Raw genomic sequence first — 22,081 nt, forward strand, 5'->3', positions numbered from 1 at the left:
CTTTATGGTCAAATATCTTGGGAGGCCCGTTAATAATAAACAAGCAGATAACACTGGGTGGGCGAGTTCCACTGCATTTCACACCATCCCTCTCTGGCCCCTTGAGAGGACAGGACAATGTCTATGTACTGAATTACTCGGAAAGCCTTCATTTACAGCTTCCTCTCTATTGTTACAATGCAGCCCCCAGAACACCATAAGCTCCAGGCTGGCTAAAGCTTGCACATTAGTCTGGACTGTTTTGGTCAAAGGTATTACAAATATGCAGGTGTGTGTATGAATGAGTGAGTGAGAGAGAGGGTAGTGGGGGGGGGGGGGGGTTAATGTGTCAACTGGGTCTCCTGGGGTGGCCGCTGTCTAACTTCCTGTGACCTCTTGCCTTCCAAGTAGGCAAATCAAACAAACGCTGACCCAAACGCAGAAACTCTTTGAGTATCGTGGAAAGCAGCAGCTTGCTGCCACGCGCGCGGCTACGTAGCTAACGCTGCGTAACTTAACGTTAGCTAAACGGGACTTAAAGGGGAGCAGCCAGTCAGTCGGTTAAGTTTACGTGTTTCACCTGTAAACAGCGCGGAGTTGCGGGGCGACCTGTTTGAGCTCGTCCAACCAGCACAGACGGGCAAAGGCCACAGGCTAGAAGCGACCCGCATTAGCATAACACAACAACCGGTAACGCCGCTGCGCCCCACCGCCGAGGGTCACGGACCACCTGCGTGACGTCACCACCTTGATTAGCATATCCCGACTAAACGGTTACAGCCGGTGTTGGGAGTGAACCCATTAAACCCGCGGCGGTTTGATTCAATAACTTACCAGGTAATCCATGCGCTGTTGCTGACCCGTCACAGCACCGCGAAACTGGCGCTGTGGTTAATCCCGTTTTCCTTTGCTTCGGTGAGTCCAAACGGTAACCGTTGATGGGTTTTGACCACGCGTCGCTTTGTATTCCCCGCCTTCCGAGTGACAGACACAAATGGAGAAAGCCAGCCCTCGGTGGGTTTGGAAGCGATGACTCTCGCCGTCTTCTTCCCTCGAACAAAAATGAATAAAAGACCCGTTTCGGAACCGGCGACCGAGTGTGCTGCTGACGACGAGGGCGGCTCGGTCCTTGTGCCTTCTGTCTGACTACAGCCCCCTCGTCAGCCGGCCCACTTCCAGTTGTTCTATCACTATATCAGTTGAGTGGTTTGCTTGAGGAAACTAGCGGAGCCCCACGCTGCTACGTCACTCACGTCAGGGTGTTTTTTTCTGCGCACGTAGCGTCGTCACGTGACCAAACACATGGTGGCTATTTTCATTTGGACGATGACCCGCTGCTAAAACCCATGAAACGGCCTCTGTTGGAATCTACTTTTCTGCACTTGTGTGTTTTAGCGGGCTTTGCATTTTAAAATGGATTTCAGAAGCACAATATGGGTCCAATGGGTTTATAGTGAATATAATAACGTAATAACGTGGCATTTGTCACGTTTTCAGTGAAGTACAGATCTACAGGGGAAATCATAAAAGATTGCACAGGTGACTCCGACGGATCATCAGATCAACTGGCAACATCTTTGGTGTCAGTGTGTATATAAATGTACGTATTTGTGTATAATATCTGGCATAGAAATAAACTATTTGGGCAAAAAATGAAGAAAAAAACAAAAAATAAAGACTCAATAACATTAAATAAAATCATCGGTTCTTTTACATAAGTTAATATCCCATTCACAACATTCGGTATATATAGTTTTCCCATAATGTATTTCACCACGAGGTGGCACTGTATTCAGTTGAAATGTATTATATTTTATAGTGAATTAAATATACCAACCTGAACACCAAACTTAAGACTAAATCTATGCACATACACATCCATGCAATTGCCCACAGTACAGTTAAGCGTGAAGCTGCACTAACGGCAACAGTCTGTGACATAATACATTACATAATGAATGAAAGGAGAGGGAAAGCATTATGCACAACTACAGTTCGAAGTCGAAAGGCTTGTCACTCCTGAAGCAAGTAGGTGTGACCACTGATGTTTCTGGGTAAAGAGCAGATGAATACAACATTCTGGTGATGTGTCATATCTGCTTATTACTAGTGAATGTTGTACTTTTTTTCTCTTTAAAGTGCCACATGAAATAACTTACTCTAACACACACACACACACACACACACACACACACACACACACACACACACACAAGAAAAACCTCAGTAACGGTCTGCAAGTCTCCAGGCCTGGAGTTGGAAAGCTATTGTACACTACATAAAACCAAATTAGGATGCAAACTAAAATTAGTGACAAAAAACCTATTGTGTTGTATCATTGTGATTGCAGCAAAAGTATGAAATACAAGTGTTTGTTACAATCGTTAAATCAATGTTATATATTTTATTTTGAAAACAAGAAATGTTATGTAACTTGTCAGGTGACAGGAATCAAGAAGTGAATAAAAAACATGGCTCATAACTGCTGTTTGTAGTAGTTTTTCATTCCGGTTGAGTCTGCCTGCATCCTATGCCCCCTTTGATAGCATCATTGGTACGTATTGATTTGTTTTATTGTTCATTATGATCTCAGATGATTATTTGTGTGACAATGTTTAGTTTTGGATATTTTATGCACATAGTCTATCGAGTCATTTGGTTTAATAACTACGCTGCCATGGCTGTCATTAAAGTTCATGTGACTTAATAAATAACTCAAAGTAAATCAGCAGTAAATATATAAAAGCTGTGGACAATGCATTTCATTTGTATTTATTATATCTTTTGTGTGTTTTAGTTTTACTTTCTGATGTCAATAAACCTGTGGACAACGGACAACTGTCTTCAGAGTCGTGATGTAAGGAAGGAGTTTATCTAAATGCCAAGGTGTATCGCAACACATATATCGACTACCGAGGCCGCCAAAAACAAGTCTGCTGATGGCATGCAAGCTGCATACTGAAGTGATTCCTGTTCCTTGGAGAACACAGTCGTCTTCAATATTTCATGAGCCGAAGGGGTAACTGGTTGTCCTCTACACAGGTATGAGTGAAGATGGAGAGAACGCACATAAGAAGGCTGCTCCAATGTGCACACTAGTCCAGGTGGGAACGCATTACCTCAGTGACTGTACTTCCCCCCTCCACCCTGGCTTGACCTTCCTCCAGCCACTGAACACTTGCACTGTTATTGCACACTATTTCTTACTGTACATATCTATTTATTCACTATTACACTTTACATATGCACATACTCTGCACTTTTTGCTATTTTGCACTTCTGGTTGGATGTTGAACTGCATTTCGTTGCCTCAGTACTTGTACCCTGTGCAATGACAATAAAGTTGAATCTAATCTCATCTAATCTAATTATAACGTAGTGTTGTTTGACCCAGTCCATTGGGAGAGGAGAGACCTCTGGTGGCCTGTAGTAAAACACATCGAGTAACACAGTAGTTTATATTATATTCATTTGGAAGAAGCTTTTGTTCGAAGTTGCCCGAAACACAAGCTATTTTCTCTGGGAACCTGCTCTAGCAATTACTTGCATGATTAGAAAACAATACAGTGGCATGTCATATATAGCTTACATCTACTGTAAAATGAAATATTGTTATTTTGGGGTTACCAAGAATGACATCAATATGGTTAAAAGTTTTCTTTGAGCACTGTCATAGACGTTGGATTGGCGTTTTCAATAGTTATTTGAGTCAAACAGAATTTTAATGTTACATCCACTTATTCAGTTTGTTTTTGATGATAAAAAAAAGAGATCAAAAGACCTCCATAAGGGGGCAGTCTCTACTAGAAGAAAGGACACAGCAACATTTCGGGCCTTCGTCATGTTGTCCAACATATAGGAAGTCTTCTAATTATGCAGCATGGTGTCAACATGGACCAATTATGGGGATGGTTAGACAGCAGATATAAAATAAATTAGTCCTAATAAACAAGTGCAAAATATGTTAATGTATCTTTTGGATTTATTAGCCTGTACTCAAATAAAATGGCTTCTTCAGACAGTATCATCATCACCAATATGTCCATTTCACCCTAAATTAACTCTCCCACTAGAATGAAAAAAAGCTTTTAAGTTGTTAGACTTTTGCTGTCATTCTGATTTTATTGTGTCCTATTTTTGTTTCTACACTACCTCACATGAAGAATGGCCTCCAGTTTAAGAACAATCTCAACAGTATTATTTTAAGAAACACACAAGCATGGATTATTGATTGTGTGTTCTTTGCAGCCACGCATATTTCTTTGTTGAATCTTTGTTTAGTCATTAAGGAGACTACGAGACTGAATAACTACTGGCTTGAAGGATCAATAGATTTGTGTGTGTATTTTGATTAGATTACTTGATTAATGTGACGTTCCTTCCTCAAAGGTGGACTGAAATAGAGTCTTCTAGGCAGAGTGCTGGGAGGCCTGGATCTAATGGAGCTGGGAGGCAGTCATTGTGATTTTTTAGATGACATTTCTTACTTTTACTTTGGTACAGGATTAACCTGACATCAGACCTACTGTCTGCATCGCATCTTCTAGAAGGACATGCTTTCTAGAAGAAGTTATTGGCTGCTGAGTTTTTGAAAAACACTACATAACACACAGTTAAACAACAACAACAGCAGCAGCAGCGTAGCACACATTAAAACCAGCACAGTGGTCATGGGTTGGTGATTTCCAGCCGGGCTGGTGCTACTGCTGAAGGACACTCAGAGTCATGTCCTCTCTATCTTTTCTGGGAATTTGGGGTGTTTCGGCAGCCTAATGGGCAGTTACATTCTTCAATTAAAATCCTGGACATTTTGGGTGTTGAATTGCAGTTTCCGTCAGAATAAAGACAAATTGAAAGATTCATACAACTTCTTTCTGGATAATATTTTGTTCCAGAGAAATAGCATTAAGACATGTGTGGGAGAAAACAATGCAAATTGTAAAGGAAATTGAATCAATTGGATTGTGAAAAATCCATACAACTTTAGTATTTCTTTAATCTAATATTTTGGATATTACCAAACAAGTTCTATTGTTCAGGGTTGTCATTGAGAACACTCATTAGATATCTTTAATGTTTTAGGAAATCTTAAGGTTCCAGCAACCTCACAATTGATGGACATAAGAAACATAAGAAAACAAAGTGTACACTGTATTGTTGACAGCTTTAGTAAGTAGCACAATTTTTACAAAATATTTTCCTGGTCAACACTCCAGGAAAAGGCTCGTCGCACTGGAAGCAGCTCGATTGGTGCTGTCTGGAAGGATTGCAGCATCTTGTAGCCCCTTCCTCGATTAGTCAGCCTGGTCGACGTGCGCGTCGCCGCGCGGCGCGCCGAGCAGGGGCGTTCCGCGCGGCGCGTAGGCGGAGCCGCCGACGGGCTCACGTTAGTGTGGTTTGTAGCGGAATAAATACCCTGCGACCTCTGGATTCAAACACACCGCGGTTTCCTCTCATCTCGGGCCGAGAGGAAGAAGGGATTCTAGCAGGTTTATTCTGCGTGCACGTGTATGTATGTATGCATGCGCGTATGCGTGTTCTCTTACACTGCGAGAAGTTTTGAACGCGGACTTGTAGTTCTCGGCTGGGCTGACTGAGCTAACCCGGCTGCCCGCTGCGCTTCCCTCCTGGCCGGAGCCGGCCAGCCGTAAGCTCCCCCCGCCGACCTGCTCTTCCCCGCGGCCAAGCATGGCGCTCAAAGCCCGGGCGCTGTACGACTTCAACTCGGAGAACCCCGGGGAGGTGTCGATGGTGGAGAACGAGGTCCTGACTCTGTACAGCGAGCAGGACATCGACGGCTGGTTCGAGGGGGTCAACGGCAGAGGGGAGAGGGGACTGTTCCCCGCGTCCTACGTGGAGGTCCTGCGCAACGACGCCGCCTCCGCGCTCAACAACAACAACAGCGGCGGCGGCGGCGGCGGCGGCGGCGGCACATCTGGGGACACTTACCCGGAATCCAGGTACTCCAACATCCTACCGGGAGGGTTTGACGGCTCAAATAAGCCCCAGAATAAAGTCGAGAACTTTCCCAAGCCGCCCGTGCCCAGCTTTTCCACTTCCTCGGCTCCCACGCAGCAACAGAACACTTACCAGCAACCCAGCCAGGGGAGCGACGATGACTGGGACGACGAGTGGGACGACAGCTCGACTGTTGCGGACGAGCCGGGCACTGCGGGAGGAAGGTACCGTGACTTTGAGGGAAACGGGCCGTCCATCTACACAATGTCGACCTCCTCCACGTCGAGGGGTAATGCTCAGCAGGCAAAGGGCTCCGCCAACGTCAGTAGGAACCTGAACCGGTTCTCAACTTTCGTGAAGTCCGGAGGAGAGGCGTTCGTGCTCGGCGAGGCGTCGGGCTTCGTGAAGGACGGGGATAAGATCTGCGTGGTGCTGGGCCAGCACGGCCCCGAGTGGCAGGAGAACCCGTACCCATTCGCGTGCACAATCGACGACCCCACCAAGCAGACCAAGTTCAAGGGCATGAAGAGCTACATCTCCTACAAGCTGACGCCCACGCACACGCAGACCCAGGTGAACCGCAGGTACAAGCACTTCGACTGGCTGTACGCGCGGCTGGTGGAGAAGTTCCCCGTCATCTCGGTGCCGCACATCCCGGAGAAGCAGGCCACCGGCCGCTTCGAGGAGGACTTCATCTCCAAGCGCAAGAAGGGCCTCACGTGGTGGATGAACCACATGACGAGCCACCCGGTGCTGGCCCGGTGCGACGTCTTCCAGCACTTCCTCCGCTGCAACAGCGCCGACGAGAAGGCCTGGAAGCAGGGCAAGAGGAAGGCGGAGAGGGACGAGATGGTGGGAGCCAACTTCTTCCTCACCATCAGCACCCCCGCGGCGCCGCTCGACTTCCAGGAGGTCGAGAGCAAGATCGACGGGTTCAAGAGCTTTACCAAGCGGATGGACGAGTCCGCGCTGCAGCTCAGCGCCACCGCCAACGAGTTCGCCCGCAAGCAGATCGCCGGCTTCCGGAAGGAGTACCAGAAGGTGGGGCTCTCCTTCAAGGTGCTCGGCCAAGCCTTCGAGATGGACCAGCAGACGTACTCCGTCGGCCTCAACCAGGCCATCTCCTTCACCGGGGACGCGTACGAGGCCGTCGGGGAGTACTTCGCCGAGCAGCCCGCCAAGGACCTAGACCCCATCATGGATCTGTTAGCGCTGTATCAAGGACACCTGGCGAACTACCCAGACATCATCCACGTGCAGAAAGGTAGCGCAGCGACCCGTCATACACGTTGTATGCACCTTTCATTCAGCGCTCTATTACTGTGCGCGTGCGAGGCCGTTTTAACCCAAATCAGGGTACTTCCACTTTTACCTCCAGGTGTTTCCTAGAATATCAACGAGATGACTATTGTTGATAAATTGCACCAAAGACATGGTCGTTATAAACACATAACTAGAAAGGATAGTGATAACAAAACAACACTTAACCCCCCAAACGAAGTGGCTTTTGAATCCGTGGTTTTTCAGCTCACAGGTTCCTCTGGTGGGACCTTTCTAAACCACTGGATGCGTTTGCACGCTGTTGGTCTGGTTGGTCTGGTTTAAGTGCAGCGTAACACACACATACAGAGTGTTACACTCATTTGCCCAGAAAAATGGATGAAACATATTTTTAAAAATTTGAAAATTGCACATTTGGTTTTAAGATCGCACTTTACATTATTGTAAATGTATAGTTGTATCAGTGTATTGCTGAAAATACTGTGTTTAGACTGCACTTGGGGCACCAAAATATCCTCATAACAAAGTTGCTGCGTCAAAACCCCCACCCTGCCCCAAAAAGGCATGCAAACAGTCCGCTCTGACAAGCCAGGCCTGATAGCACAGACAGGAGGGTGCAAGGAATCTTTCATTTTTGTTCTTTACGTGCTACTCAAACTGCAAACAAGGTTCCAGGGAGTGTTTGAGAAAGTACTTGCTGTTCAGTCTCCTCATCTGGAATTACCTGCTTGCAAAATGACTGTAATTAGCAAGAGTAGGTGTGCTTTTAAACCAGTGAATTTCTCTTGCGTATCACTGTGTAAAGACAATACTTTTATCTGTTCTTTATTCCTCTCCGTCTCTCGTATATGACACTTCCGAGATGGATGAGCCACGTTAATGTCCCAGTGCTTACTCATCTCTTAGGCGGGGAGGTGTACATGTTTCGCACGGTTCGACATCTGAAGGAAGTCTAGGCCACATCCTCCTTTGTAGACCACAGCGCACTTTTCCGTGCCCCCTCCCCCACCCCACCCCGGTGCTGTGCTCGCGGGGTCCAGGGGAAAGTCAGATGGGGGCTGTTAAAAGTGCGGGCTGAAGAGCGAGGCCTCTGCCCCTATTTAAGAGGTTATCTCCCATGGTGATATCGGTGTAACTCTCTTTACAAAGAAGCGAGCCGAAGCACAGCTCGTCAGCCATATCGACAAACCAATTCTATTTTTAGCCCCTGGGTATCTGTCTCGTTAGGGCCTCAGACCGGTTTTACTCATCCCGCATCGATCAGCACCTGCTCTGGGGACACAATTAGCCATTAGGGTGGGGCCCACCTATCAGAAACTAATCGAGCTTCACGTCTTTCATGTACATTTTTAATATTTTTCTGCTGTCAGATCAGGACAGGTTTGGGTGTTCGGTTGTTATTCTGTTACTGACGCTCAACTGGATCGGGACCCGGAAGATTTTTAGCATTTTAAGAGGATACGTTGCTTTGTGTGAGTAGAGGTGAAAACGTGTTGGTCTCTATTTGTCAAGCGATCGTTGAACTGTAAGCCGTTCTTCAAACATTTACTTGAGTGATAATATTGACGCATAATAAACACAATAACGCCTGGAGTGGAAAGTAAAAAAAACCTTCAAGTTGACTTTAGACAAGGGCAGCTTATCAATTTAGCTAAAACAATAGCGTGGCACCTGATAACAAATAACGGTTTAATTCAATATAGAAAAAGTCTTCATCGAGCTGATCAAGTTTTTTCAAGGGGGCGCACGCGATGGACTAGCAAAAAGGACGTGTCCTCTATGAAATTTAGATCTTCTTTGTTTCTTTAATTGAATTTTGCTGCAAAGCCAACATTGCAATGATGAATCTGCGATTAGGATTTGATTAAAAAGGAATTGAATTGGTGAATGAAAAGCTTTTGCGCTTGCTCTACTTTTGTCACCGTAAAGCACAGACTCCCGCTGTGGGTCACCCGCCTCTCCTCCTCCTGTGGTCTCTCTGATGTGTTGTCCCTGGCCATTTGCGTGTCCTCCAGTACGTGAAGGGGGTGTCGGGATGGGGGATTGGCTCGGTCTGCGCAGGTCAGGGCCACCCTGGTCGCTCCGCGTTGTGTAACAGGGGATTACATAAGGGCTGGAGCAGCTGCCATCTCCGTATTTTACATCATCTGTTTACTACTCGCACTGCAGTGTTTTACAAACCCTGTCAATCACTAAATAATGGCACAAGGCATCATCTGTAACTAGAGTAACGTTAGCAGGGAACCAGGTGGAGGTAACGAGCTGTGGAAATGGGTAAAATTAGACGCATTCATGTTTCTTTACACCCTCGGGTCCTTATCACGGATTCACCTGATGCTGTGGTGTGATGAGAGCTTCATTTAAAATCAGTGGGTGTTTGTAATGCTAAACAGTAGTTACTGCAAAAGTAAAAATGCTTGATGCTGTGCGGAGAGACGAGGTTGTGGAAGTCTGACCAAAGGGCATTAACTTCCTGTTATCTCATGATGTAGCTTCATCCAAAAACTCAAAATTGGCATTGAAGCAATCAGGGCTGATTTTTGAAACCGTAGTAGTAGTTTTGCGCCACTTTCACCCATAAAAGTTTCATTATCAGCCTCCGCATAGTCAAATGATTTAGTTTGAGGCTTTAATCATGTGGGCAGTAGCTCTTTAATTAGGACACTATCAGGGCAATTGTTGTACTACTGGACAGACACGCCGCCTTATCGCTGCATTCCTGCAAGGATCACTGGCAGCAGCTGGGAAAATGATGTGGCTCTCTGGATGCCCCAGTGTGCCGACAACGTGTTCTCTGACTGAACCTTTTCATAACGTCTCCACGACGACCGTTCCTCCGTAGTCCATTAGCGGCCTTTGAAAAGACAGGAAGCCAGAGACATTTTAGGTAAACACCTAAATCCCAGTGTCTCTCTCTCTCTCGTCCACCCATGTGTCTCTGCTCCATGTTTTATTTTCTTTGGACACAACAGAAAGAGAAGTGATTTGCTGTGCTTTAAAAGAATTTCTCAGATTTGGGTTAAACCAATTTGGTGGGGGTGGGGCGTACGCTGTGTCTTTTAGGGGGAGGGTGTTAACGTCTTTATTCTTTTAGTTTTTTGTGATTTCTATGAACTCCAAAGGGTCGAGTCAGTGCGTCCTCTGTGGTTTCAGGGAAACAAGCGGGCTGAGTCAGACTTTCAACAGAGTGCTGGTGACTAAGCTCACATAATGACAAGAAAATTCCAGGAGGTCAATACAGGAAGTTGTGCTTTTAAAGCACAATCCTACCCTCACCTGCCGCCCTGAAGCCCTAATCGCTTAGAGATTAAACTGTTGTGACGTGTGTTTTGAACAATCACAACATAGATAACGATCTGTAACACCTCACTTGCGTTAGGTACATCATTGTTGGTTCCTGTGTATCAGAGTATCAATCAAACCAATGTTTCTGTGGCTTTGATTCTGGACACGGACAGTTTCACTCAAACATCTCACGGCTACAATGTGTATAATCACTATTTACAGATGTGGCTGCTCGTTTTACCGGCTCAGAAAATCTCGGATCATCTCACGTTTCGGCTCAAAGCTCATTACTCGTGACATTTCCATCCCGACTAGATCAGATGATTATGCTCCTGGTGTTTTGACCTTGCCGTCTGCTCCCGTTGGAAATTAGTAGGCACATTTTTTGTTTTGGTACCATTATGGACAAAACGCCTGAGAAGCACTGCTTTGCACGGTGACAGAAAATGGGAGGTTTACACATCTTTCCTCTTATGCCACAAGGCTCCACCACAGTGACGACATCGTGTAGCTCTTCTCGGTAGAATGGAAACTCTCAGATGATCCTCCGTGTGAGTAATTACGTTCTTGAGGCGGATCAGTAACACCCAAATGACTGTGATGGGAAATATAATATAATAGCTTATATTTTGGAATCAAAGTTGAGTTGAGTTGACAGCTTGATTTAATTTACACATTATTACTTTGCAGTTCAATATTTATTCCAACGTGAAAAAAGTGGTAAGATATTTCTTGTTTTATTTTTCAAAAAACAAATTACCTTTTTTTTATCATATAAAATGATCTTTTCTTTTTTAGGGGGCTCTAGGAGGCTTGCTCCAGGTGGACAACAGCATTCATAACAAGTGTCATCTGTAGGCTTTGTCAGCCTTAGCCTCATTTTAATGGCATACACACTGTACTTTCTCTGAAACAACAGTTCCTACATAAAACTGCTCAGAACAAAGTTAATTATCTTTAGAAACCTCTTGATTAATTCCTAGCTGTCGGTGAATTGCAATCAGAGGTGCTCCCTTTTAGGTAGCACTTTTTCCCCAAATTCATATTACGGCCTTGTCCTTGGTCCTCAGTGCAGAGCTGCCTGCAAAATCCCCTTAAATGGTTATTTATAAAAGGGCAAAGAAGTGACATAATGTAATAGATATTTTAAGGAGTCGTGCCCCTTTCACATTCCCTGAGCTCTGCTTCTCAGGGAGTTTGGAACAAACTATTTTCAGCCATCTCCCTGAAGTTATACATTTACTGCCAGCTTCTTGAATCTTAATAGCAAATATTCCTGAGATCATTATACAACTCTCCTGTTACGAGTGTAAAGGTCGGCTGGTCTATTTGATGAGTTAAATGCTTTTTTTGTAAAGGCAGTTTACTTCTGGCCTGGTTTCACAGAGGGAAATGGAACATTTGGTAGATAAATAAATCCTGTTCATATGTTTTTTCATCTCTCTACCCACAGGAGCCCTGACCAAGGTGAAAGAGAGCCAGAAGCACGTGGAGGAGGGAAAGATGGACCGCGCGCAGGCCGAGGGCATCGACGAGCGCTGCAACATCATCTCCTGCGCCACGCTGGCTGAGATCCAGCACTTCCACCAGATCCGCGTGCGCGACTTCAAGGCCCAGATGCAGCACCACCTGCGGCAGCAGATCGCCTTCTTCCAGAAGATCACGGGCAAGCTGGAGGAGGCCCTGCACAAATACGACGACGCGTAGCGGGGGAGCGCTCCATCCGCCCTCCTTAGTCCTCCGCGCCCAGCGGCCGCATAGCGCCCCGCGCCTCAGGGCCCCCTCCCCCCCTCCCCCCCGCTCACACATACTGGTGAAGGCCTTTCAACCAGCCGATGAGAGAGAATTTGAAGGGAAATGCTGCGGTGACATTGACATTTCAACCGAATCCTGGTTGAGTGTTGACCACATTATTTTGGGGGGTTCTGGGGGATGTTCCGGTGTATGAAAGGACATTTAATAGTCGAATCAGCGGTGAGGATGGCGCACCGCTTGGCCCGGTGGATGTGGAGAATCCGATGGACGACGTTAGTCTTTCTGAAAGCCTTACAGCACTTTGGTGTGAACTGGCTGCCACTCCAGGAGTAGCGCCGGCACCAGTGGGCAAACACACTTCCTTCTGGAAGAACAGTCGGGCCCTTCCAGGTCTCCCTCAAACAGGGACAAAATGTTTACTGCCCCCCCCCCCGGAGCCGCTAACCCCACCCCCGTCTCGCTGTGCCTTCAGATCACACGTTCTTTGTTTCTTCTAGTTACTAAAGAGCTTTACACACTGTAAATGTAGGAAGAAATCAAAAAAGACCACTGTACTTTGTCTTCAACAGGAGATAATATTGTTAGACTGTGTTATTTACCCCCCCCCCCTTCTCCTCATGAACTGGCCCCAGGATTGAAGTTTAGCACTCAAAGTGTGGCTGAATCAGGATCAAGGGAGGATGACCTGCTTTGACAATAGGAGCCTGAGGCCTTACACGTGTGACGGACACATGCGCTGCCGGAAACCTTCATTTTGTGTCGACGCGTTGTTTCTTAGGCTGGTGTCTCAGGGGCCACTTCTAGACAGCGCTGCTGTTTCTTGATTGTTAACCTTTACGATGTTGATTGCACCAGAAGCAGAGAAAATAAATCCCTCCTTCACCAAAAGCTGTTGGTTTTGCTCATGTGTGTTTCGTGATGTACCGAAAAGTATGTGCTACCTGAACGCAGGTAAAAAAGAGGAAACGCACGAAAAGGTCATTTCTGCCTTTTAACGGCCCCTCAAAGTGCTCTGTGTAAACTCTGCAGGTTTCCTTGGCAGCGTCCCTGGAGGCCGGGGGCCTGAGGGGTGGGGGGGGGGGTTGCGTTGTCAGTGTTTAAGCTCACGCTCTTGTCGGCAGATCTGCTGACAGTGCATGAGCCTCTGCAGCCATCAGGCATCTGCCGGAGCACACGACAGCGAGGGCGCTGTCAACAGGAGGCGGGGGAGGCTTCTTCATTAGCCTTCATCTCCTTCATCTCCTCTCTAATCGAGATAACCAGGGCTTATTGGAGATTGCACACGTTTCTCACCCTGCAGCCTCCAAACCAGGACACAAGATAAATATGGTAATGGTGATAGAAAGGCTTTTATTTTTACATTTTGAACCATATTAAAGACATGGAGTAGGATTCTACTTTCTGTGATAAAATATTGTTCTACAAAACATTGGAGGTTCTTTATCCACTTCCACAGAAATAGATCTAATAGATTATGAAATCCCCTCATATGGGAAGTAGATCCACTCTGGAACTATTCCAACTTCCATCTTCTTTAATCTCTGTTTTTTCCACTTTCTCCATAAATAAGATGCACACAGCCTTCTGCCTGCAGTCAATGCTTCCAACGCCCGGGGAAATGGGTGCTCCTGTTTTCACATTCTTACCCTCCCCCCCCTCACAAGCTTGGGTTGTTGTGAATTATCAATGTTAAGCACATTGGAAACATCCACAATATGAGACACACCTATAAGAACGGTGCATGGTATCATTCTGAGGCCTTTGAGTGAGGTCATTGTCCGAGAAACGGGCCTTTAGTCACCACGGTGCATGTAGCATGTGAGAGACCTGCATCGTCCAGTGGGGAAAACCGTACACAGGAGAATTGTTTGTTATCAGTGGCAGCAGTTCAGCTCCAATATAATAGGGAGCACATGTTAAAAGGGCAGAAATAAAAAGGCCCAAATAATTTAACTGAAGGCCAGTTCAGAGTGATGAGTGACCTTGAGCATGCAGCCATGATTGGACACCCCAAATATGAAGCAGTTTGCACACTCACAAGCGGCTCTACACACACGCTGTTTACACATTACAGCATGTAGAAATGCGTTTCCAACCGTTTCAGGAGTTGGCACAGAGATGCGCTGGGTTTCCCCATCTAATGGCCACAGCCGCACTGCTCTCATAGGGACTGAATCAGCGTCTGGGCATTCTTGTCTGGATCACACCCTTGTTGTCCCGTTGCTCTGTCCCTGTGCAGCACTCAGTGATACCGGGACACTCAAACTGCTTCATCTGGGAGACGGTGCTGGTTTATGTTTGGAAAGGGGAGCAGCCATGCATTCTCACACATCCGCTTACTAACACCCCCCCGGGCTGATCACTCCAGTCACACTTCAACTTCCTCTTATTGCATCAGCCATATTAAAGCTTACCAAAAACGCCCGAGGCATTAGTTCACTCCCCCATATTTCTTAATGTAATAACAATGCTGAAATAAGGAAATGCCCAAAAAAAATACAGGACTTCTTCTAAAAGGAAACGTTTTTTCTAGTTTGCAGTAACTCATTTCAATGTGACGTGTTGGGTTATTTGTGTGTTGTGTTGAAACCGACTCACTGGTTGGTCAGATGTACATTTACAGTTTTACATTTCAGTGATGTTATGCCTTCATCACAGCGATGTACATGGACTGGATTCTTCATAGTTCTTTTTTTACAGTGCACAGTACACTAAAAGTAACACACAGGTCCAAAAACAAAGACCCTCCCGTTTTTTCTTCCCCGAACGCCAGACAGAAGCAAATATCAGGTGTTTTTTCGTGCCTTTTCTCTAGCAGAGTTCATGCTTTTGGAATGTGTGGCGTTTGCCTGCACTCAGCAGATTGTTGCCCAAGGTGGATTCTGGCTGGATCTGTTTTCAATCACAACCGGGTCTGCACTAGCCGCCTTTGATCAGAGCCTGGGCCTACTGGGACGGGGGGAGGCACAGCTGGCCACAGGGCATACTGAGGATCTGGGCCAAACGGATTGTCCCACTGCTACAATCCCTTTGTGTGTGTGTGTGTGTGTGTCTCCTGAGACTTGGTTTAAGTTGGTCCCCCGGGACCTTGTCATTAAAGTTTCACTTTTTCGTTATCCTCTAAACATCACAAGATTATTCTTATTATCTTATTAGATATTTGTGTGCCACAGGGCCGCTCCGCCTTACTGATGGAGAAGCCATCACGGTCTGGTTGCCCCTGATGATGATGGCAGTGTGAGGCAGCTTTTGTCGTTTTCTTCCAAAAAAAGACGTATTTGGAGGAAACACCTGATTGTCATACAAAACAGCGTGTGAGATGATCCACTGACCTGAGCACAGCAGCGCCCTCCCCATTCCTAAAGGGCGAGTGATGGAAACGGCTCAGACAAGCTACACCCTGCTAATAAAACATTATTTTTAGGATAAAATCACATCAGCTATTGTCATGAATTGTGTACTGGGTTTGATCTACCTCAGGAGAAATACCGCTGGGACCGATTTTGTTATTGTTTGAACTGTAGCTGAAGTAACACAGCAAAAGATGTTGCCTTTAGGTTTGTGTGGTGATGAAATCAACATCCTGCAACAACCCCACCCATTTATAGTGCTACTGAAAATTGCAGATTAAAAGCCTTTTTAAACAATGCGCCATTCTCTTTTTTTTTATTGCCTGCCAAAAATAGTTTTCATGAAAGGCTGTTCAACTGCGGGCTTGTCTCTATAAGGTTCATTGCTAACTTATTTCAGCTACTAATAATGTTTTTCAGAAGAAAAAAAAAATACATTTCCAATGAATTTGCTGGAAAAAGAAGGAAAAGAATGTCCTTTATTGTGGGATGCAAAATAGCGATGAGGACACAATCATGACGTCTGAGATGGAGCTTCTACCGTTAGAGATACGCGTCGGTATGTTCTCTGGGATCCAATCAGTGAGCATCGTGGGAGGAGAGAGGAGGACATGCTGAGAGTCCGGTACCTGGCAGTGTGTTCAGGAACGTGGGAGCACTCTGCATTCTTTAGCCCCGGGTCTGTTTTCATAGCCCTCACACAGGAAGCTCCCTCCGATCACCCCCCCCCCCCCACCCCCACCCCCACCCCCACGACCACTGCCTTTCTGGCTGGTCTCCAAGATAGACACACACACAACAGCAGCACACTTTTTGTTGTTGTCCGTGGGCCGATGTGCATTCTCCCCTCCCCCCCCTTTCCCCATCAGAGAGTTTCATTTATAGCTCAAATTACAACAAACAAGCGAGAATAACTCAGGAAGAGCCCCCTTGTTCTCGCACTCAGCAACAGGACAACGTGAACTTTTGCTCAAATACCGTTTTTCATGAATCAACTGTACATTTGAGTTTTACCATTAAAGTGTGAGGTTCCTTTTGGAAACACGTGTTTCCAATTAATGCTAAAGTGAGATTATAATTGTGAGATATTTATCTAGTTTAGACTTGTTCAAGGTCGGAAAATCTCCGGCAAAAGAGTTAACTTTCATGAGACTTTCCAAAGAACCTTGAAAACAGAATTTTTGTTTTGTAATTTGGTTGTTTAAAAAGTAACAGCTATTTTCACTGTGTTTTTGTCACAACCAAGTAAGTACTTCAACAGAATTTGCTTCACAGTGGTGCCATGTGATCTTTTGCAGTTTGTACATTGTAACCAGAAGGGTGTCGCTGATAAAGACATCCTTAATTCTCCTCTTTGTGTTTGTCCTGGTGTGCATGAACGGATCACTGAAAGACACAAAAGAACTACATTCAAAGAAAACTGACAGACGCACAAAAACAACTACTAAGTCACACAACACAACCAGGTACACAAAACAACCCACAAAGAGACACAAAACCACGACAAAACAACTGCAAAGTTACAGAAAACAACTGAGGCCAGACCAGCCCCCTCCACAGGACATGTGTGGGGGCCTGTCTGTGTTCCCAGGGGCCCATCGTCTGATAACCCGCCCACGCTCACGTGGATAACACAGACCCACACATTGACTCACTCTTCTCAACACTCGGACACACACACACGGCGCTGACCATGTAACCGCCTCCTTTGTGCACTGGTCAGCGAACCCACGGAGCGGCCGGGACGCTGCTGGTGGTCACACCGCAGGGAAAACACACACTGCTCCTCCGGCAGGTTAGTTGTTGTGTGTTTGTGTGTCCATGTTGTTGCTCAGTGAGAATCAACTGCCTGATGGCATTTATATTGCACCTTTCTACTCTTCCAAAAACACACACACACACAAACACAGTTTGGAAGAACATTTCAGAGTTTGGGATATTCTTAAGAGACCATAATGAGGGGCTGCATTCAGTTCTAAATGGATGCTAGAAATTGGAATCACACGCCATTCAGTAAAAACGGTCCTCAAACTACAGATTAGGGCAAGTTGGATTTAGCAGAAAACATTACACTAATAAGGACCATTCATGCACACTCACATGTGCCATATAAACATCCTAGTTGTCTTCTTGTGCATGATCTGACTGTCTTTGACCAGAAGCTAACCCTTTCCCCAGCAACAAGGAGCCAGTTTTAAACATCGGGTGATGCCACTTGGGTAAAAAAAAAAAGAAAAAGAAGAGACGCTGAGTGTCTTTTCTGTTTCACTTCTTCATTATGCCCCATCGCTTTCCCCCAAAACCAACCGCCGCGCCTTTCAGCGCCGGCATGTCACATTCTGAAACCCTTTGCGGTATTTTACGTGCCTTGATTGGCTTGCACAAATAAACTAAATGGCACTTTGTGGACGACACGTTAGTAGTACTTCAAATGCAGCCTCAGTGTTAAAGAAGACCAGAGTCGTTCTTGAAGTCTTTTTAAAATACAGCCAGCGGTTCAAAGTGATCTAATTAACCATCTGGGGTGCGTCTCTGTGGAATCTCATTGAATGAAATGAGCAGAGACCGCTTTGTCTCCCTTAGTCTTAGTCTCCAAGGGCGCTATTATTCTGTAACCCTGTGCCCCACAATTACCAACTCCTAAATTACGATGATCACTCTGAGATCTAATATCCGGGTGCAAGAACTCACCTCGAATAATTATCTGGGTTCCTGTCACACGCGGTTGGGAATTTGAATTTGTTGTGCTGCAGCTGTGTCAAAGGCCCAAGGCTGTGAAGGCGTAATAACGCGGGCCGCTTGCGTAATGCTAATTTAAGCCGCGACTGCCGCTGAGTGTCCACCATGTGACCACTTCCTGCCAGACGTCCACATGCTGGAGCTCCCATAAGGTCAGCGTTTTCCTCTACACCAGTTTCCGCTTTCTGAGACTATTATTTGACCTGTTCATGGAAGTACAAATTACGAGAATTGGAAAGGCCGGGGGCCTCTCCTCCATCTGACAGAAGACTGCCAATGTGACGGAAAAAAAAAAAACCCAACCACGCATCTCTGCATATGACTCCGGGCAGTAAATGAGAGGGAGCTGGCCTGTTGTGGTGTCTGGGTGACCTCTGAGGTCATGGACATTCCAACAAACACACAGGCAACAACAAAGCATGTGTAACTGCGGTCCATGACTTCCTTTCTACACTAAATAACAAAGCTGGTTTGCTGGACTGAGGTTGGAGCTCAGCTTTGGATTCAGACCACGGAGGTACAAAGACCCTCTGTGTGTCTTTGTTTGTGTGCTTATTGGTGTGTGGCTGTGTGTGTGTGTGTGTATAGAGGGGAGTGTGTAATTCTCTAAATCCTGCCTCACAAAATGTGCTCTCCGTCATGTCTATCAATAGCTGCTCCTTTCAGGTGCCATCATTGACTGTTTTTAGATCTCAAATGTTTGGAGAAACTGAGATTATGTGGTGGATCAGTTCAACTTCAAGTAAAAACATTCCCAGTGTGGAAATAAACTGCTAAAGTCCATTTCAAATTTTAAATAGAAATAAAAACTCATTATACAGAAATAAATATGATGAATATGAATGAATATACATCACTTTCGCTTAGTGGTTGTTAAAGGTGTGGCATTTATATTAATATATACAGTACCAGTCAAAAGTTTGGACACAATTTGTGTGGCCGTGAAAAAATAATACATCTACATTAATTTATTCATAATGTTATGTATTATTAGTAACAGCAAAGTAACCAGTATAAAGGAATCAAGGAAAGGAATCAACTAAATGTGTTGGAGTAAAAAGAACAACATTTGGAGGGAGCGTGCTTCCATGAAGCCTTAATGGATGCAACGACGCTCCTTCAGATCATAGGACTCTTCTGATGGGAATTGGAAGCACCAGATCCTGCATGCGCCACTTTTCAGTTTAGCAAGCAATGCTTTGATTTCTTTTTCATTTTATTTAAAAAGAAAACCTATTGTAACTTTAGGTTGTAATGCAACAAATTAGAAAAACACCACAAGTTATGCTCGTGCCCAACTTGTTTGAGACTGCCCACTCCTCACCCTTCTGCTCTGGTTTGTCCCTTTTAAACAGCGGGCCACGTTGTGGCGAGCAGCAGAATCCCGGTGCAGTTCCTCCTGTTGAACTCTGTGGCCCCGACATCATTGTGCTACGTTTGCAGCTGGCATGTGATGCCACGGCTCACGGCTCACATCAGCTCATTTACTGTCAACACGACGGCTGAGCACACCGGCGCCGATTGTGTGCCAATCCCGAGCTCGGCGCATTTTTGCGCTTGGGAGTTGGTTGCAATGTTGAATTAAAGTGACAGGCATCCTTACTGTGCACCTGGCTGTTTGTGTGTTTGTCTCTGGGAGACTAAATTGGCGGCATGGCATCCATCACGTGGACCGACTCACAGCGGTGATGAAAAGAGATGCTTGTGCTTCTCCCTAATCACGTTACAACTGTAACTTGTTATCCACTCGGATTCTCAGCACACATTTAGAAAACACTCAGAGCCCGGTGCCCATCACGTCTTGTTGAAGAGTTTATTGTTCTGAGGGAACCACTATTACAGAGAAGAAGTGATTAGGATTATTCATCTCTTTGTTAAAGGCAGAATAAATACCCCCAAGCACGACCATAATCACACACATGCCTTTCAAATGTTTTAAACTAGTTTATTAAAAATACGGTATAAATAAATATGACACATGTGTTACATAGTAGGTTGAATCATTCCCATGAGAGACTGGAATACACTTGACATTTCTCTTCAGTACAAAATGATTCCTCAACATTAGAGGTTTTTTTTTCATCTCTCATAACGCACCAGAACAGTACCTTTCTTTTACAGTAGACTCATCGTTACAGTGTGAAACCACCAGGACGTACAGTAGAAACTATTCATGTAAATACCAGCAATCCTTTCAGTCGAACAAACTCCGTTTCTTTTCATTTTTCCTACGAAAGACCCGTCAGGATTGATCAAAGACACTCCTTGTGATTGCATGTTTTAGGGTTAGTAGATCGATCTCCTTAAGAGCTCTGGGGGCCATTATAAGGGCAATCTGTGAATGGAAAACATTAATACCTACTGGGATTTGATCACTGGGGGAATTGTCATTAGGATCAGTGCCTGGAATTTGCTACTAAGCTCTGGAAAATATATAAATACTTAGTAGGGTAAAATAATAAGAAAAAACAGTGCTATTATTTAATTGGCGTGAAGTCCTATAAATACTTTCTTTCCGTTTTTATAGTGGTAAAAAAACAGCCTTCTCAAAGTCCTGTTTAAATATACAGCCATGCTGGGATAATATTCAATGGTCTCAAGTTAAACAAATACTTCAATTGTTGACCATATACACTCACCGGCCACTTTATTAGGTACCCCATGCTAGTAACGGGTTGGACCCCCTTTTGCCTTCAGAACTGCCTCAATTCTTCGTGGCATAGATTCAACAAGGTGCTGGAAGCATTCCTCAGGGAGTTTGGTCCATATTGACATGATGGCATCACACAGTTGCCGCAGATATGTCGGCTGCACATCCATGATGCGAATCTCCCGTTCCACCACATCCCAAAGATGCTCTATTGGATTGAGATCTGGTGATTGTGGAGGCCCTTTGAGTACAGCGAACTCTTTGTCATGTTCAAGAAACCAGTCTGAGATGATTCCAGCTTTATGACATGGCGCTTTATCCTGCTGAAAGTAGCCATCAGAAGTTGGGTACATTGTGGTCATAAAGGGATGGACATGGTCAGCAACAATACTCAGGTTGGCTGTGGCGTTGCAACGATGCTCAATTGGTACCAAGGGGCCCAAAGAGTGCCAAGAAAATATTCCCCACACCATGACACCACCACCACCAGCCTGAACCATTGATACAAGGCAGGATGGATCCATGCTTTCATGTTGTAGACGCCAAATTCTGACCCTACCATCCGAATGTCGCAGCAGAAATCGAGACTCATCAGACCAGGCAACGTTTTTCCAATCTTCTATTGTCCAATTTCGATGAGCTTGTGCAAATTGTAGCCTCAGTTTCCTGTTCTTTGCTGAAAGGAGTGGCACCCGGTGTGGTCTTCTGCTGCTGTAGCCCATCTGCCTCAAAGTTCGACGTACTGTGCGTTCAGAGATGCTCTTATGCCCACCTTGGTTGTAACGGGTGGTTATTTGAGTCACTGTTGCCCTTCTATCAGCTCGAACCAGTCTGGCCATTCTCCTCTGACCTCTGGCATCAACAAGGCATTTCCGCCCACAGAACTGCCGCTCACTGGATGTTTTTTCTTTTTCGGACCATTCTCTGTAAACCCTAGAGATGGTTGTGCGTGAAAATCCCAGTAGATTAGCAGTTTCTGAAATACTCAGACCAGCCCTTCTGGCACCAACAATCATGCCACGTTCAAAGTCACTTAAATCACCTTTCTTCCCCATACTGATGCTCGGTTTGAACTGCAGGAGAT

At 45.6% G+C, this 22,081-nt stretch overlaps 2 protein-coding genes across 2 annotated transcripts in view; one reads left to right on the plus strand and one right to left on the minus strand.

Moving 5' to 3' along the window:
• arl15a (ADP-ribosylation factor-like 15a) overlaps window positions 1-1,240 on the minus strand; it is a 56,014-nt gene extending 54,774 nt beyond the window's left edge. Inside the window, exon 1 of the mRNA XM_037482625.2 lies at window positions 814-1,240. Within this exon, the coding sequence (XP_037338522.2) occupies window positions 814-825 (12 nt within the window). The 5' untranslated portion in view covers window positions 826-1,240. The remainder of the gene's footprint in view (window positions 1-813) is intronic.
• Window positions 1,241-5,330: 4,090 nt separating this feature from the next.
• On the plus strand, window positions 5,331-13,139 carry snx18a (sorting nexin 18a). The gene is made up of 2 exons (XM_037482621.2): window positions 5,331-7,201; window positions 11,957-13,139. The coding sequence occupies exons 1-2, from the start codon at window positions 5,668-5,670 to the stop codon at window positions 12,208-12,210; spliced, it is 1,788 nt and encodes a 595-aa protein (XP_037338518.2). The 5' UTR covers window positions 5,331-5,667; the 3' UTR covers window positions 12,211-13,139.
• Window positions 13,140-22,081: the final 8,942 nt, after the last annotated feature.

The sequence above is a fragment of the Pungitius pungitius genome, chromosome 5 (genome assembly GCF_949316345.1).
Source record: "Pungitius pungitius chromosome 5, fPunPun2.1, whole genome shotgun sequence".
Lineage (NCBI taxonomy): Eukaryota > Metazoa > Chordata > Actinopteri > Perciformes > Gasterosteidae > Pungitius > Pungitius pungitius.